Source organism: Rhipicephalus microplus, chromosome X (genome assembly GCF_043290135.1).
Source record: "Rhipicephalus microplus isolate Deutch F79 chromosome X, USDA_Rmic, whole genome shotgun sequence".
NCBI classification, from domain to species: domain Eukaryota; kingdom Metazoa; phylum Arthropoda; class Arachnida; order Ixodida; family Ixodidae; genus Rhipicephalus; species Rhipicephalus microplus.
In genome coordinates, this window is record NC_134710.1 from 45,489,533 (window position 1) to 45,502,309 (window position 12,777).

The window sequence follows — 12,777 nt, forward strand, 5'->3', positions numbered from 1 at the left end:
GTTCGCGATTTGGCGGTGATACTGCGGTAGGATATTTGAAATAATACCGAGACGATGCCGCCAAAAAAAAAAAAAAAACTGAGCCATCGTGGTAACCAGTGGCCCCACCGCGGTAGTCTAGTGGCTAAGGTACTCGGCTGCTGACCCGCAGGTCGCGGGATCAAATCCCGGCTTCGGCCGCTGCATTTCCGATGGAGGCAGAAATGTGGTATGCCCGTGTGCTCAGATTTGGGTGCACGTTAAAGAACCCAAGGTGGTCAAAATTTCCGGAGCCCTCCACTACGGCGCCTCTCATAATCATATGGCGGTTATGGGACGTTAAACCCAACATATCAATCATCGTGGTAACCAGTGATACCACACTGCTCAGACTGCGATGCTTAAAACTAGTCATGATCACGCTGTCGACATGCGGAAAGAAATGAAGCTTCAACAGTGCAGCTGTTTGAGCTCGAAAGCCAGAGAGAGAGCGAGACAGAAACAAACACTTATTTGCATGGTCCGAATAAGCTTAGTGCATGGCCATTACTGTAAATTGAAAACTTGGCGGTATGAGTCACCAAAAGCCGGTATGGACCAAGCAGCTCGAAGCACAGAATAGCTCTGCATTGTATAGTATAGCGTGGAGATGGCAAAGGGAAGTGATGGGGTGAAGGAAGGAAAGAGGGAGGGGCGAGAGTAAAGCATGACATAGCCTTACTATGTATAGTTTAGCATGAGTATGGGAAATGGATGTGACGGCGAGGAGGATTGAGGTTGGGGTGAGAAGGAGGTAGCATAGTTGGGTATGGAAGAGGCGAGAAGGTAAGCTACAGCATTACCACGTACGTTACAGTATAGCGAGGGGTAGCAAATGGAAGACAGGATGAAGAGGAATGATGTGAGAGAATGAAGGAAAATAGTAAGGCGGGATGAATTAAGAACAGACGATGCTTACGAACGCACCCCTGTCTACCAAAACTCCATTCAGTTATTCTTCTATTCATTGTCATTTGTGCGTAAAGCAAACCTGCAGCGGAATTGCCGAAATGAATAATGTTCAGTGCGACAAGGTTTGGGAAGACGCCTTGATGTGGCGTGTCACCCTAGGGGACCATTTATTTTAGGGTGATGTTATTCTTATTCCATTTGACCAGAATGATGTTGACTGTTGGGACAAAGCCATCCTACACAAGCACCGAGAAGGAGCAATTTTCGATTATTATTTCGAAAAGCACCGACTATCGCAGCTCGCTGAGCTCGTACTTCCGCAGACGTCCTCAGTCGCGTTAATTATACATGGGATGACTCGGAGTGTGCAGGGCGAAATGATACCTTGACCACATGCGATAGTCGAAGAAATACTGCATTCCGTAAGGAACATTCTAACAGACGTCATGTCACCTTACCAAATGACACATCAAGGCGTATTACTAAACCAATTAAACCCAAGATCATTCATTTGGCAAAGACCACTGCAGGTTTGCTCTACGCACAAAGTACAATAAATAGAAGACTAACTGAATGGAGGTAGACATAGACGAGTCAGCACCATCAGTTGTCACTCATTCTGCCTGAAGAAACGTTCCCTGGCAACACTCCTAATGTGCGAAGCTAAGACAGACCTTCCTAAATACTCAATACGTGGTATGGTTTGTGTAGAATTCCAAGGCAGCAAGACGAATGTCAACGTCCTATTTGTACACGAAACTATATTTAATTGTCTTGTGGCTTGGCCTGACATGAAGCGAATGAGAATAAATGTATCATGGAGCGATGACGTAGAAAACGAACATTTAGTTGAAAATGTACTTGAGAATGAACCTCTGATTGATTGATTGATTGATTGATTCATTCATTCATTATTTTTATTTATTGATATCTGGGGTTCAACGTCCCAAAACCAGCATATGAATATGAGAGATGCTGTGTTGGAGGGCTTCGAAAATTTCGGCCACCTGGGGTTCTTTAACGTGCACCCTAATCTGAGCCCACGAGCCTACAGCATTTTCGCCTCCATTGAAAATGCAGCCGCCACAGCCGGGATTTGAGTATGAACCTTTGTCGAAGCTGGTAACATCAAGCGCAGATGTATCAACACAATATTCAGAATTAATACGTATTGAACAACATCCACCTGCGGCCAATGTTCCTGGAGTGAATTTCAAGGTCGGTGACGCTGCTGTCGTACGCAGCAACTCATACGGCCATACGGCATGTTAAAAAAAAGGAGTTATTGATGCAAAAACTGGAAGGCTTGCTCAAGGTGGAGGTTATTCAGCCTTCTGCATCCTCGTTTGCATCATTGATTACTATAGAGACGAAAGAGGATGGGACATACAGAATGCACTGACTATGAGCTTGTCAACCGCCAGCCCAACCTATTTCCTCACCCGATGGCCAGAATTGAGAAAATGATCGATAAAATGGGTAGCCGCTCATGGTTCTCCTGCATCGAGCTCTGCAAGAGACACAGTTAAGTTCCACTTGAAGAGCACTTACCTTACAACGTTTGTTGCGCCCTTCGATGTGTTTGAATACAACAGACTGGCATTGGGTTGGGAAAATGCGAAGCCTATTAACAAAGAATGCATGTTGTAGGAACCACCTATCCAACGAAGAGGCAGTTGCCAAAAAGGTACTGCTAAGAGAACGCCAGCAAAGGGGAAAAACAATAATAATAAATTAAGTCAAAGAAAGTGAACCACCTGTACATACCGTCATTTTGTTCCTCTGGTTTCTCCAGTTTCCACTTTAGGCCGTATTTTCAGAGTATTGTCATGTGCCAACTGAGGCAGCAAGCAACCAGTATGAGTAGTACCTAAAGACTATTGGAACGCACTAATTTTTTTATCGTGCTAGCCATTGTGAAAGTGAAGGTATATTCCAATTTTTCTTCTTTAGAAACCATGAATGAAAGTGAAAATGTCGCGGAAGCCGGCACCTTCAAGCTCCTGTAGCTCATAAAAAGAATCGTGTTTTGGTAGAAAATATTCCACGTTTCTATGACAGTCGGAACACAATGCATATCAGATGTTTTGTTGGCGGAACCTCTCAATGGGTATTTAATTCAGTCGATTTCATAGCCCCTAAAGCGGAGTTTGGCCGAACTTGGCAAAAATCGTTATGACAAGGTGGCTGGATTTGTGAAGTGCGGCGAAAATAATGAAAAATAAAGTTGAAAGTCACATTACAGAGCTGCTGTTGTAGACCTATAGCAACGCAACCGTGGCGCATTTTTTTTTTGTTTATGACATACCACGAAATGAATGAAAAATGAAATGGAAAGCTGCATATAGGTTCTCTGCAGTCAACTTCAAGTTGTAGAGCTGTAGAAAGGTAATGTAACGAGGAATGACAGGGTGAAGTACACAGAGGCGTATGGTGGCCACCTGCGAATCTAAACCAGCATAGGAAGTATGTACGCACCGAGGGCAAAGGCTGGAAGCCGTGGTTCTCCTTGACGCTCGATGACTGGTGCCACAGTGCGGCAAGTCTGTGCACCGAGCAGCGGCCGGAGGGTTGGCTGCAGCTGGGCCTCATCGTCAGGCCTCGGGCAACGCCCAGGTCCACCAGCTTGTTGATTAGAAGCAAAGCGGTGAACTGCAGTGCCTGTCCACCACGCAGGCTGCTCAGCGCCACGCGTAGAAGGTGACACATGTGCGCAGCCACCATGTCTTCGTCAGCCGCCGGGTGGCCCGTGTCGCTCTGCACGGTGGTCACCGTCTGCGAGCGCAGTGCATGCAAACAAGCGCGATTCACCAGTTTATTCTTATTCTGTGATTCCAGATAGTGTGCACTGTACGAAAGGAGGCGGGGAACATTTCCAAGTTCACTGCCTGTGTAAATAAATATGTAAATAAAGTCATGACACGATGTAGTACCGCGCCATGGTGGTCTATAGTAGTCACGGTGCTTGACTGCTGAGCAGACTACCGTGGGATGAAATCCTGGACGCAGCGGAAACCCAAGTGGTCAATATTTTCGGAGCGCTCCACTATACGGCGACCTTCTTAGTTACATGGTGGTTTTGAGACGTAAACCACCACAATTACTATGTTATAACTGTTTAGTAGAGGTGAATGAAGAGAAATACTACAAGAATTAAAGAAAAAAATCAAGTTTTCTGTTAATGAAGTTATACCGGGATCAATACATATGTTACCATACATTGCAACAAGGAGAAGTTTATTGACTTCCAACCAAGGATAAAGTACATGACAAAAACATCGAGCTTCACGACTACAAAGGGTGCATGTACAATCAGGAAAGCACCACTACCGGGGTACAATGTATGTGGGGGAACGTACCCCTCTATTTACTGTACAGCGCGTGGTGCTCCAGCAGTCCCAATCATGCACGGTGGTAGGTCTTCTAACCCGATGGATCTTACTAGCATTAAGAATATTCAATGCGTTCGCGCCACATCCTAAAGCACTTCGTCTCCCTCTTTCTCTCAGCCCGTATCCCCCAACAACATTCCAACGTTATCTTTTGTGATCAGGTGGACTTGGGACTTCACAGCAGAGGTACCTGTTATGGGGCAGGGTTGTGTCTCACTCCAGACGGGCGGAATACATTATTTCTAGGTGTATGTTATAAAATGCTGTAGTGAACAGTATTCAAACACGCAAAAAGTTTTGATCACAACAAAGAACTTCAGACATGACGTCACAATGTCGGGTTCGATCGACACGCGAAGCGGTGCAAATTTTGCATGCACTAAAGCTTCTTTGCTCCCCTAACATGGCACTTACCATGCGCTGCAGTGCGCTCTGCGTTCTCCGAGATGCAGCTCAGCTTGTCATGTTCTTAAGCGTTTCCTATTTTAAAGCGCAAGCTTTCAAGAGTTCACGGCAACAGCCGATTTCGCGGGCGATGTGCGAAGTTTACCACCACTGACGCGGGTGGCCCTCGCAGTTATCGTGTACAAAGAGGGGGAAAAGAAAGCAGCCGGGTTCGGTCCGGAATCAAACCCAGGTAGGTACTCTGCCCTGGTAGTCTGTCATTCCACCACTAAGCTACGCCTGTGAATGAACGTACTTCGAAAACACTTTACAGGCATGAGGTCGGGCGACAAGTCGCGTTACAAGATGTAATATTCCGCCGCAGAAGCGTACAGTCGCACTTGGTGTCACACCATATGAGTTGCGCAACGAGTGAATGGGTTCAGGCTGTTCACCCATTACAAAGTAATCCATTCTATTTTTTTGTCAACCTTATTTGCCACAGCATCGAGAAAGTGATAAAGTACTTATAGGTGCGCACATTGCCTTGCAGATGCGTCGTATAGGCATATACATACATATACGTAGACCGCTGCACCATAAAGTGATGATGGTTTAGAGAGCAGTTTGTACTTCGCAATCGTACTTGCACTTTGAATGTTTAACAGGTTGCAGCTATTCTAAGACATGACGTCTTTCTATGAAAACTAGCCTCTTTTCCTTTTGTCGTCCTAGATTCTACAAGCCTTAATGCGTTACCCTTCTGCATGTAAGCACATCTATTACATATATAGGCGACTGGGATTTTTCGGTTGTCACATCTTGGAGACTTGAGCAGTACAATAAAGAAAGGGTGTTTATAATCTACACTGTAAACACTCGCGTGATAGATTCCGACAACTAAAGCACTTTTTGTAAGCAAATCACCCAGTTGTGACATGTTTCAAAGGCCTGCTGCCTCTACCAGTCCAAGCATACTTACCAAGTGCGCGACGGTCACTTGAATAGATTGCTCTTTCAAGAAAGAATTATTGCTTTTTTTAAAGCCCAAGATAGCATAAACAAAAAAGTGCCTATTTTTTCCAAACATCTGTTCGCATCATCCTTTTCGTGGCAAAAGGGGGAAAAGGAGGGAAAGGGCTGAAAATATTTTTGTCAGTACTATACGTTGGAACATTTCGAGTAAGTTAAGAAAGTGTGTTTTTTCAAGGTTTTCGGCACCTTTGTAGTAACAGCGGCTACACTGATTACTTTTGTAAGTAGGCAATAGATAAGAAGTAAACACAGACGCTGATTTGCATAGCTTTGAAGTACAAACAGCTCACGTTCGGGCTTTGTTCACGCTTGCAGCAGTGTATTTTGGTACCCCGTAAGCAATCTTACAACGAGCTTTCTTTGGCTGCAACGTTACTATGAGAACAAGTTTCAGCAAATCTAGGCGGAGGTGCATATTGCTAGTACTAACATATGGGGCTGCAACTTTGGGGGTAACGAAGCAAATCAAAAGAAAAAGTCATAACCACGCATCGTGCGGGGCAACGTGAAATGATAGGCATAACATTTAAAGACTAGAAGCAATAACTGCGTATCAGAGAACGAACAGTTGTATCTGACAGGGAAGACAGGCTCAAACTTGGAGATCGCCGTTCGCCACCCTAGAGGAGAGAGGGCAAAGCTTTGGTTGCTCGGACAGGCCGCGCTTGCTTGGTTTTCTCCCAATGCGTGCTCGGAAAACATGTTCCTTTGGGCTTTTATCTCGCGTTTAACACGCTATGGGCGCCGCTCCTTCGTCATACTGGAAAGCATGCACACACTCCTGCTGCATTGTGAACAGAAATTTAAAAATGACGAAGAGCTGAAAACTTCCCGTGAAGTTCTACCGTTTCCAAAGAAAGCAGTGCGAGAAGCAATGATGCCAAGAGTAGATTATGGACGTTCGTTGATTCTCGCGCGCTCCTGTTATTTAAAAGAATTTTTCGCCACGCACAGTATTACCAACAATTATCGGGGAGAAACCTGATGGCCCGTCTCATATGAAAAGGAAGTGCGTTTGTAAGCTTAAGCTGCAGCAAATAGACAACCGCTGTACATTTCGAGATTGGGCACTGGCTTTGCGAGACAACCATACGTAATGCGACAATGTCGGAGCTTTCTAGCTTAATACACGTACCACAGTTAAATACTGTGACGGGAGCCGTGCAAGTGTTTTATTCAGATGATGTCTGTAGACTTCTCGTAGCCACTCAGTGTAAACAGATTTATGCTGCATGTTCTCGGTGAGAATTTACACGTACAGGTCTTGCAAGTAACACCTACCGATAAGTTAGCAGGCTGAGGTGTTGTGATGCTAGAATAGAAGTGATGACTTTGATCGGCGCATATGCCAGCTGCATTTCTATGAGAGCGAACGTTAGTAATACTGTGCTTGGATTTAGGTGTAAGAGTGAAAGGAAACGCTTGTTGGTTTTGCATATTTCAAGCGTATGGTGGGATGACGCACAACGTAACAAGAAGGGGGCGCTTGATGTGTGCGCACCCTCTGTCCGTTGTCGCCCTTTAAACTTCAAATAGATTTAGGTGCACGTTAAAAAAAACAGGTGGCCGGCATAGTTTGAGTCTCACAACGCTGCGATCCTTCTAATGGGTTTACGGTTTTGGCACGTAAAATATTATATCCTTGCATGCCTCTCAGTCGCAGGCGATATACAGCAGCCGCTATGAAAACGAGCTGAAAAAATAACCAAGACGGCAATACAATTTTTGATGCTTTCGCAAAATTAGACGCAATTATGAGGGGCGAATCACGGCGTAACCGAAAACATGCTTCAACCTGGTGGGCAATGTGTAATATTACGAAGAGGCCAAGCGAGCTGTCAAAATAACCAAACTGACAATAGAAATAGTGATCACGCTTCGTGATCAGGCGAGGATATTATCCGCAATGAAACATGCGCTGCAGAAAACACGCATGGTCAAAGTGAGCGTAAAAAGTTTTTTTTTTGTACGCATCAATATGCTTTAGAAGAAGCAGTAAAAAAATCAATGTGGCATTGTACTGACAATAAGACGTTGTTATTATCCAATGAAAACCCCAGAAAAAGTGAAATTCCTATGAAACTGAACACTGCGCATTGCAATGGTACTGGCGACTCAACACGTAAGACGCAAGTTTAGGCTTTTCACACAATTTAAAGCTGTACGACAAACTTGGCATCAACGAAATCGAAATCCGAACGCTATATACAAACGCATGCGAAAGCGTGGTGGTGCGTGGTACCGACAGCTCCACGATGACACGACTGCCGCAGCAAATGCGTGGTTTACCGGCGACGTATACGTATGGAATTCGCACCATCACCTTAAACTTAATGTCATAGAAATGCGGCTGTTCACCATCGACACGCACATTACACTCGCTAAAATGAGTCGTCTTTGATTGATTGATACATTGAGGTTACCGTCCCAAAACCACCATATGATTATGAGAGATGCCATAGTGGAGGGCCCCGGAAATGTCGACCCCCTGGGGTTCTCTAACGTGCATCCAAATCTGCACCCAAATGTGGGCATCGTCTTTGATGATCTAGTCTCTTCGTGCCGCAAATGTTGTCGATGAATCGCTCTCGATTCTGGTGACGATCACGAAGTGAAAACGTTTTTAAAGTAATTTTAGACGTTTGGAGGGAGTCACAGGTGAGGCTGTACCTGTGAGCGACCAGACAACAGCGCATGCAGAGTACGTGAACGTGCTGAGAGAGGGCAGGTGGGAGTTGGGTGACGAGCGACCGGTTTTTGCTAGAAAGGCGGCGAAATGCGAGCTAGAGCAAAAAAAGGTGTTTGGTGAAACATTAAGCGAAAAGAGAATTGGGTTAGAAGCAGAGGAGGCACCGGTGGGGGGGGGGTACGCAATGCGTAGTAATAACAACCGGTTTCAATTATTACAATCAATAGGAAGTGTAATGATGATTGTAGTGGGCCATGCAAATCTCGGCACACACATTGTCAGTGCTAAGCACGAGACGCTCGGCCCGGACTGTCGCTGATTTTGATAGCTAGGCCTACGCTTCTACCTGGTCTCGGATAACACTTTTGACTGTCTCCGTTCTATATTATAATTGGTGGAGTTTGCTGGGTCTCCTTGCAATCCTGGAGTTGCGAAGCCGGACTCTACCTGCTGTCATGGCCACTGCATCTGCCACAAGCCCTCCTCCTATGGCTTCCCAGGCCATCGTGTGCTCCGGCGCGGTCCGTCAACGGGATCCTCCCATATTCAGCGGCACTGACGACCACGACGTCGACGACTGGCTGGCTACTTACGAACTCGTGAGTGTCTTGAACAAATGGGACGAAGCCACGAGACGGGCCACTGTCGGCATTTACCTCGGTGGCATTGCCCACTTATGGCTTCGGAACCATGAGACCGACGTTCCCACCTGGACAGCATTCAAAGCAAAGTTCAGCGAAGTCTTTGGTCGTCCTTCTGTCCGCAAACTTCGTGCGGAGCAGCGCCTTCAGTCGAGATCTCAACTGCCTGGTGAGAACTTTACAAGTTATATAGAAGACGTCATTGACTTGTGCAAGCGCGTCGATGTAAACATGACAGAGGTGGACCGCATCAAGCATATTTTTAAGGGTATTGACGAGGACGCTTTCCAGATGCTCATTTCAAAAAGCCCTGCTACTGTCGCCCAAGTTACCGAGCTCTGCCAAAGCTATGATGAGCTCCGCCGGCAACGTCTCGTCACCCGCCGTGCTGTCCCACATCAGGAATCGATGTCCGGCTTAACTCTCTCGCAAGACCCCGTCCTCCTCTCGCAGATCAAAGATTTCGTGCGCGAAGAAGTTGCCCGCCAACTCTCGCTCATCTCTGGCCTACCGGAGCGCAGTGCACCGCTTAGCCCTACTCTACGGACTATTATACGAGATCAAGTGTCTGAGGTCCTTCCTCCACAGCTGGTGCCACCAGTCAATGCACCATTGACGTACGCCGAAGCAGCAGCACGACCACGACCACAGACGTTCCAAGCGCCGCCTCCACAGCCTGCTCCTGTTTATGCCGCCCAGCCGCCACGACCTCCACTTCGCCGAGTCCCTAATCCATGGCACACTTCCGACAACCGACCGATCTGCTTTTCGTGTGGTCTACCTGGGCACGTCGCACGTCTGTGCCGCCGCCGCCCACTCCACTCACGTGAAAACCTACGTCCATACGAAAACGATTACACGTACACTCAATACACCCCAGACCCCGAATTGTACGCTCCTCGTCCAAGCCACCGACTAGCTCCTGATCGCCGATCTCCTTCTCCACGTCGACGCTCGCCCTCCCCGATGCACCGACGCCCTCCTACAATCGACGCGGAAAACTAAATGACGCAGTTCCCGAGGCAAGAACTGCGTCCTCGTCGCAAAGCACAAGCCCTCTTCGTTCGCCGCCGAATGTAATTAATGCCGTTCTTGAAGGTGTACCCGTACTTGCCCTTATTGATACTGGTGCCGCAATTTCTGTCATCGCCGAAAAAGTTTGCCGGTCAATTCGAAAAGTGACAACGCCTTACTTGGGTTCATGTCTTCATACTGCCACTGCACAGCCTGTGCAGCCTGTAGCCGCGTGTACTGCCAGACTTGTAATTCAAGGAGTGCCCTACACAGTCCAGTTCGTAGTACTCCCGCACTGTTCTCATGACATCATTTTAGGTTGGGATTTTCTCTCCCATCACCAAGCCGTCATTGATTGCGCCCGTGCCGAAGTCACCTTTTGTCCCCTTGGTGATGCGCTACCAGTGCACGATCGCCCTTTCGACGCGAAGTTGGTCATTAGTGACGACACCCGAATCCCTCCACGCGCTACTGTCTTCGCACCTGTGTCGTGTTCCACCGTCGTCGACGCTACCGCATTCTTCACGCCTTCCGCTGCTTTCGTTCATCGCCACCTATCACCGCTCCCAACCGCTCTCGTTACTCTTCAAGGTGGTGTGACCAACGTGCCTGTGAAGAATCCGTTCCCATTCACGATTACGCTACTTCGAGGCGAATGTATTGGTTCGATAGAATCATTCGAAATCATCGCTACACTTGACGTTCCTGATGAATCATCGGAAGTCAGCGCCCTCTCCTGTAGTTCCGTGAATGACCCTTCCACTACCGACATTTTCAACCGTGTCATCGACGAAGGCCTAAACCCACAACAGAGGTGTGAGCTTTTGAGCCTCCTTGACAAGTTTCGACCATCTTTTGACAGTCACAGCGCTACTTTAGGTCGCACATCTACCGTATGCCACCAGATCGACACAGGTAATCACCCACCACTACGGCAGCGACCATACCGTGTTTCGCCAACTGAACGCCATATCATCGATGAACATGCTAAAGTAAGTGACATGCTAAAGCGAGGCGTCGTTCAACTGTCAAACAGTCCTTGGGCGTCGCCGGTTGTTTTAGTTAAAAAGAAGGATGGCAAGATACGCTTTTGCGTAGATTATCGTCGCCTAAACAAAATAACACGAAAGGATGTTTATCCTTTGCCTCGAATTGATGACGCCCTCGACTCTTTACAAGGCGCAGAGTTCTTTTCCTCCCTTGATCTACGCTCTGGGTACTGGCAAGTGCACATGAATCCGGATGATAGGCCAAAAACTGCATTTGTTACACCAGACGGCTTATACGAATTTAACGTGATGCCATTCGGGCTATGCAATGCGCCGGCAACATTTGAGCGCATGATGGACACTATCCTACGAGGCCTCAAATGGAACACGTGTTTGTGCTACTTAGACGATGTAGTAGTATTCTCGCCCGATTTTCCCACGCACCTTCGTCGCTTGGAACAGGTTCTACGCTGCCTCTCTGTAGCAGGCCTCCAACTCAACTTGAAGAAGTGTCACTTTGGAGCGCGCAAGCTGACCATTCTCGGACACGTCGTGTCGAAGGATGGCGTTCTTCCTGACCCCGCTAAGCTACGTGCTGTTCGCGAGTTCCCGAGGCCCGCGTCTCTCAAGCAGCTGCGTAGTTTCATTGGGCTTTGCTCATACTTCCGCCGCTTCGTCCGAGATTTCGCCTCGATCATGGCGCCTCTGACAGACCTACTTCAGGGAGACCGCAATCTATCTGCGTGGTCTCCAGCTTGCGACAGTGCCTTTGCGAAGCTCCGTGAACTGCTTACAACACCACCTATACTGCGTCATTTCGATTCAAGCGCTCCCACAGAAATCCACACAGATGCTAGCGGTGTCGGTCTTGGCGCTGTACTCGCCCAACGAAAGCCTGGTTACCAAGAATATGTTGTTGCGTACGCGAGCCGCACTCTTACACGAACAGAAGCAAATTATTCGGTAACTGAGAAAGAATGCCTAGCGATTATCTGGGCCATTACAAAATTTCGGCCTTATCTGTACGGCCGCCCTTTCGATGTTGTTACCGATCACCACGCGCTCTGCTGGTTATCCTCCCTCAAAGATCCCTCAGGACGCTTGGCACGATGGGCTTTACGGCTCCAAGAGTACGACATCCGCGTCATTTATCGCTCAGGCCAGAAGCACGCCGATGCCGACGCTCTTTCGCGTTCGCCTGTTTCTACTGATATTGCGAGTGTCTCCATCCAAGACAACTTCCTTCCACTATCAGGACCCATCAACATGGCTGCGGAGCAGCGCAAAGATTCGTGGATTGCGTCTCTCATGGATTACCTATCTGAAACACTCGCCCACCCGCCATCTCGAGCGCTACACCGACAAGCCTCTCACTTCGCCATCCGTGATGGAATACTTTATCGCCGCAACTACCACCCTGACGGTCGCAAATGGCTACTCGTCATACCCAGGCATCTCCGCGCCAGCATATGTGCTGCTTTCCATGCCGATCCGCAGTGTGCGCACGCCGGTTTGTTTAAAACCTACGCCAGGCTACGTTTTCGGTTTTATTGGCGCGGCATGTACACATTCGTTCAAAAGTACATTCGATCTTGCACAGAGTGCCAACGCCGCAAGCACGATCCTAGCCGTCCTACTGCACCAATGCAGCCGTTACCGTGCCCAGTGCGACCATTCGACCGGGTTGGAATAGACCTTTATGG

General features: G+C 47.8%; 1 protein-coding gene across 2 annotated transcripts in view; it reads right to left on the reverse strand.

Moving 5' to 3' along the window:
* Positions 1-12,777, reverse strand: part of LOC119175883 (uncharacterized) — a 766,025-nt gene that overhangs the window by 322,641 nt on the left and 430,607 nt on the right. For both annotated transcript variants that reach the window (XM_075876430.1, XM_075876431.1), the window contains one exon: positions 3,409-3,705. In XM_075876430.1, the coding sequence (XP_075732545.1) occupies positions 3,409-3,705 (297 nt within the window). The remainder of the gene's footprint in view (positions 1-3,408; positions 3,706-12,777) is intronic.